Source organism: Lethenteron reissneri, chromosome 30 (assembly GCF_015708825.2).
Source record: "Lethenteron reissneri isolate LAM-NWPU_2019-01 chromosome 30, ASM1570882v1, whole genome shotgun sequence".
Taxonomy (NCBI): domain Eukaryota; kingdom Metazoa; phylum Chordata; class Hyperoartia; order Petromyzontiformes; family Petromyzontidae; genus Lethenteron; species Lethenteron reissneri.
Window position 1 is genome coordinate 8764253 of NC_083808.1, and position 6000 is coordinate 8770252.

Sequence of the window (6000 nt, forward strand, 5' to 3'; positions counted from 1 at the left end):
CAAAAAAAAGGACGTTAGAATGTTGAGTTTGCGTGAAGTTGGTGCACTCTAAGAGTTTTGACTCGATAAATGTCGTGAACACTTTACAAATACAAGCCGAGCAAGGTCAATAATTGTACTGTATTACGTCACGAGCTCGCTGTGCTACTCATTATGCAAACAATGCTAAAGAGAGGTTTAAGAAACGCACCGCTTTAAGCATAACTTAGGGCAAATTTGATAAGATAGTTACTTTGATGGCAAGTCAAGAGGGAGCTGTGTATTCAGTCAATAAAGTTCTGATGCAGGTTCATGCATCTTGATCCACAAATGCGTAAAATCAATGTGCACTTGAAGTGTTCCCGGCAAGCACAAAAGGACATTGAGAATGGCTGCGACATAAATATTCCACGCCTGCTTTGCACACAGCACAGAATGCAACATATACTCTTAATTAGTAACAGCAACAACCAAGTGCCACTGTACTGTACATACAAAGTTGGAGCCTTGTGCAATCCTCAAGCGCGCACAACAGTAACGCGCTGTTTTAAATAAACATGAAGAAAAAAAACCCCAAGCTCTTTAGGAAATGGTGGAGAGGGATTGCACAGTTCTCTGCAGTTTCTAAATTATGACACGACACGTTGTGCAAACGATTTCACGGAACAGAACTAAAATAAAACACCAAAAAACGCTTAAGAGTTGACATCGTCGTTTGCAATGAGGCCCCCCACGCCCCCCCCCCAAGACTTCTAACGCAACAGAGCAAGGCTGGCAACTCCGAAACGTCACAAAAATGGGACCACTTTAAAAAAAACACAAAGCATCGGTGCAATAACCAACGAATGCATTTTCCGGAGGGCCACTTGTGCAGCCCCATCAAGGTTATTTCAGTCGAAACGAGCTGGGGGGGAGGAGGAGGAGGACGTGCGCACAGGGGAGGAGGGGGCTGCAGACAGGACAGTGTGTTCCTGTTGCTAGCGTTCACTCCACGAGCTCGGCACATTTACATAACACAGGAGGGCGCAAGCCCTGCAACGTGGGGGCATATGCTACGACAACTACGTCGTTTGTCCTTTTAAGATCTCTCTCCCGTTTGCTGTTGACGAGACGCGCGCATGTGCGCTCTCTCGCGACAAAAGTGCATCATTCCTCGTCGCCCATATGCTTAATGAATCATTGCAAAGCGGTGGCCACGAAGTGAATAAATTACTCACTCACCCCCCCCCCCAAAGCTCCTAAACCCTATGTGGCCTAAATAGAAATGAAATGCTCCCATCTTGCTCAAAAAGCCACGAACACGCACGTGATGCACACTCATCGCAGAATGGAAACAAGTTGCAGAATTAAACTGAAATGTGCTGACAAACAAACACCCAATACTGTACTCGCCTTACCAAATATGCAAGTATTATACAATGGAAGCTAAAATGCACTCAAGACAATGGGACATGTGCGGACTAAATGTTAACAATGCACTTTGCTAAAGCACATTGGCTCAGCAGTCAGAGACGTGTTTTTGTTTACAGCTGGCAATCTCAAATGAAGTGCTGCTGTAACTATCTCAATTATAGTATTGACTACGTTCATTCACAACAATGCAGAAACCAAAGCCGCAGTATCAAGCCTTGCTTTGGCACAATAACATTTCTCCCTTTTATCTTCAAGCGATTAGATTACCTAGAGCACTCAATTATGCTCGATGCAAGGCATTCTTCACTTGCATCATCACCGATGTTGTATGCACCAATCACTCCGTGCATGTACCATAATTATTTTGGACACACGGTGACATGCGCGTTCTTTCATTTTACGATCGTCACTATTGTACTGTACTGCATGTGCCTTTCATTTTTGTGGACCTCCCTAGGAACAAAAGGCGTTCTGTTACAATGTGCTTCGTTGTGTTAACGTAACCAGCGTTGCACGCATCTGGTATCTCAGCCTCCACCAAATCCATGGGCACGAGCGTTGACTGCCAAGCTTAATCAAATATAAATTTGCCAAAAGCAGAGCTCCTATTAAAATGTCCCGAGTGCACGCAGGTGAGATTATATTGCAAGTCCATTCACTTGTTTAAATCTGTCCCCGTGTCTTGCACGTGCATCTGCTGACTGATGTGCAAAGATGGCCAGAGTCAGAACCCTCTGTACCTGATTTGCCTATCCCTGCCGTTTAAAAATGAAAACAATGGGCAACTTTACGCGTGCAAGGACACAAAAAGTGGCAACAATGCCACTGTATATGAACAAAGAGTCGAGAAAATCCCAAACAATGGCTTTCATGCAGTTTGATGAGATACGTCTGTGGCTGCCTAGCAATGAGACGGTCTACTGAATGTAGGCAAGAGACAATCGCCGCAAAAATGAGTTACGTAACGCAAATCTATGACCCATTATAAAAGAATGAAATCCAATCCCGTGTCATCCCACTGGTGGACGACGGCCGATTGACCCCAACTTCGTCACGGCTGGTCAGTGTGGGTTGGGTGAGGAGGGGTAGGATGCTTGATGAGTATTCTTAGGTTTTTCGGTAAAGTCACGTAGGTAAAACATTAAAATTAATAAAAGTAAAATAATTTATTTTATTTTACTACATTAAAATTAATAAAAGTAAAATAATTTATTTTACTTTTATTAATTTTAATGTTTTACCTACGTGACTTTACCGAAAAACCTAAGAATATGAATCCTTGCAGTCACGAAAGCTTCAAATCTAGAATTAATGCTTGATGAGGTTTATGACAAGTCAGAAACATGCTAATATCTCACATTAACATCACTAGCCCCGGCCAATTCTTTATGATCCTTAAGCTAACACCCATTTAAACCCTTTTAAAAACAGTCTGCATCAGCAACAGACCATGCTTTCCCCACCTGATGATGGACGCTTGTGTTGCGCCCGAAACGTCGTGATTTACATTTTATACCTACGTGACTTTACCGAAAGAACCAAAGAGTATGGCTCGCGAGAGTAGTTTATATGGACGTGAGGACACCAGGAAGTTATCAAAACAAAGCACCGCATTAGGCACAAGCATTGGTGCGACTCCCAAACACTGCGAGTTGATGGAACAGGACGCCAACCAATGACACAGTAATGCAACAGTAATTAATGTAATATGGCAAGCCATATAATGTATTCCCAGGTAACCCTTGTAAATGAGACTACCCTCCTGGACACATGCGTTCTCGCCTGGTGAAATAAACTCGACAATTCGATCAACAACAAAGGCATGACATGGGCAAATGCCGAACATTGGCTTCCTCTAGTTTTATGCAATGACTTATTTGGCAACATAACTTTGCGGGTGTTTCAATTAGCACAGAAGAAAAAAAAACCCACATAAAACAAGATTAATTATCTACGTACGAACATTCGTGGAACCTCAATTACACAACTTCGAAACATTTGCTTGCAGCAGTTTGGCCAAAGAATTGTGGCACCATACCATAGGGAACGCGCCAAAACAGTTTGATAATCGTAGTGCAATGATAATAATGAAATTAATGAAAGTTGATGATAATAAGTTTGGCCCGTGGATGATGTGATCGACAATACATTTGGAACTACTGTACAGCTGAACAATCTGATATTAATACCAGTACTGTATTGCAATACTGCAATGCATTAATGACAGGTAATGACACTGACTCACAACAGTTTTTTCAATGAATACTTCCACGATTAAGTGTCCCCCTTTGCAAGCTAAACGTTGCATACGCTCCAGTCAAATTAAACATGACTCATAGCCCAAACGGGGTGTGGGTGCGATTGCTCATCTTCACACAGAAAAACAAGTAGCACTTGTCCACATTCTCATGGCAGGGCCCGGTCCAAAAAACCCCAAAGTACTCGCACAAACACAACGGCACTTCGATTTTACGAAAACAGCAGAAAATGCATCGAGTGCCAATTTTTGCAAATAAACTTGCATGGCTTCAAGTCTCCTCCTCCACGTGGCGCACAGCGGCCCAGCAACAAGATGCCACCACCACCACCAAGATTCCACCACCACCATAAAGATGCCACCACCAATATGCCACCACCACCAATATGCTACCACCACCAAGATGCCACCACCACCACCAAGATGCCACCACCACGCCACCACCAAGACGCCACCACCACCACCAAGATGCCACCACCACCACCAAGATGCCACCACCACCACCAAGACGCCACCACCACCACCAAGACGCCACCACCACCACCAAGACGCCACCACCACCACCACCACCAAGACGCCACCACCACCACCAAGATGCCACCACCAACCACCAAGACGCCACCACCACCACCACCAAGACGCCACCACCACCACCAATATGCCACCACCACCAAGACGCCACCACCACCACCAAGACGCCACCACCACCACCAAGATGCCACCACCACCACCAAGATGCCACCACCACCACCAAGATGCCACCACCACCACCAAGACTGCCACCACCACCACCAAGACGCCACCACCACCACGTACAGTGCAACTTGCAACGCGTGCGCATCATAACGGTGGTGACCACAACAACGACGCGTCAACGAGAGCCGTGCATTAGGGCCGCTGCTAACACGTCCATCGGAATGGAATCTGACGACGACGATGATGATGATAACAACATTGATGATTAATAATAATAACAACACTCACCACACCGATCCGTAAGCTCCGGAGCCCACCGAAATGAGGTTCACGTATCTGCGCGGCACCTCCCACACGGTCTTGTTCAACTCCTGCCGACAGAAGCCTTCCTTCACGTCCGAAGACATTGTCGTGGGTGCGAGGACGGACTTCTTGATTTTTTTTTTTTTAAAGATGGGAAAATGAAAAAAAAACTAATAAGGATGGCAACCCCCTACCCCCAACACACAGCAGCAGACGACAACGCGTTGCTAATTAATGTTCGCCACAAGGCGGTGGTGGTGGTGGTGCTGCGGCGTGGCCGGGTTAGAACCGTAACCCTCCCACACGGCCACTCGAAACCCGAAACCCGCAGCAATAAAAACTTAAACCACCGCACTTGGCAAACAACAAATTAGCCCTGGCTAATTTCCCGCCTTCTTTATTTACGGTACGCGGCAACTGCTTCTTTTTTTTATATTTATCGATCAATCGATAGGCTGCGTGAGCTCCGTCCTCCTGCAGCTCAGCCACAGCGCACCGACCCCAACCCACCACCCACCGCTCCTAACAGCCAATTTAAAGTTTTTTTTCTTATTATATGGGGCGCGCCGTTTGGATTTCACAACACAGGATGCGCCGATAACTCACCGGGCACTCGCAAGCCCATTGGCTGGAGAGCGCGTGACAGGCGGTGGGGGCGGCGGCGGGGGAAGCGAGCGCTGCTGTGATTGATTCACCGGGACGCGGCGCGCCTTATCCGCGGTGGGGAATGCAATCGGGCCATATTTGGTGACACCCGGCGTGGCGTGACGTCACTAAGCGTGACGTCAGCGGGGTGACTCATGGTGTGGTCAGAAGTCACCCCCACGGTTGCTTCAAGCAGGAAGGGAGCACGCGTTGACTGCATACTTGTGACGCCTGTAAATTATAAGATGCAGCTCCATCCAGCTGTCTGAAATCGGGTGTAGGGGAAAAAATGTTGTTCCGTCAGCCAAGCCCAATGGTTTTCCAAAAATGCCACCGTGTAAATGTAAAATTAAAGACAAGCCCACAATGTTGAATGTGGCCATGCACATCAAATTATTGACCGAAAAGTACACCCAACATAGAGGCTCACACACTAATAATATGATAGATTAACACTGACCTGAAAAAATATGTGACGTTTTGGGCAGTGACCCTTCTTCATAACACATAGAGATGCATAGGTTACCCTTGGGTATACATTGAAGACAAACCACACACAAGTACGATTGTAGCCACGAAACCCAGACGATGCACCACGTAGCCCACCACTCACATGTGCCACAACGGAGGACGAGCAAAATCACACTAACTCTCTCCTGAAACACGCTCGTGGCTAGCAGATGTCGTGGCTTTGGCTTTAATCCCTG

The 6000-nt window shown here is 46.4% G+C and overlaps 1 protein-coding gene across 2 annotated transcripts in view; it reads right to left on the minus strand.

Annotated features, from left to right (window-relative positions):
- Positions 1-5169, minus strand: part of LOC133349495 (mitogen-activated protein kinase 14-like) — a 33279-nt gene extending 28110 nt beyond the window's left edge. For both annotated transcript variants that reach the window (XM_061562999.1, XM_061563000.1), the window contains exon 1: positions 4634-5169. In XM_061562999.1, the coding sequence (XP_061418983.1) occupies positions 4634-4752 (119 nt within the window). In that variant the 5' untranslated portion in view covers positions 4753-5169. The remainder of the gene's footprint in view (positions 1-4633) is intronic.
- Between the last annotated feature and the right edge of the window lie 831 nt (positions 5170-6000).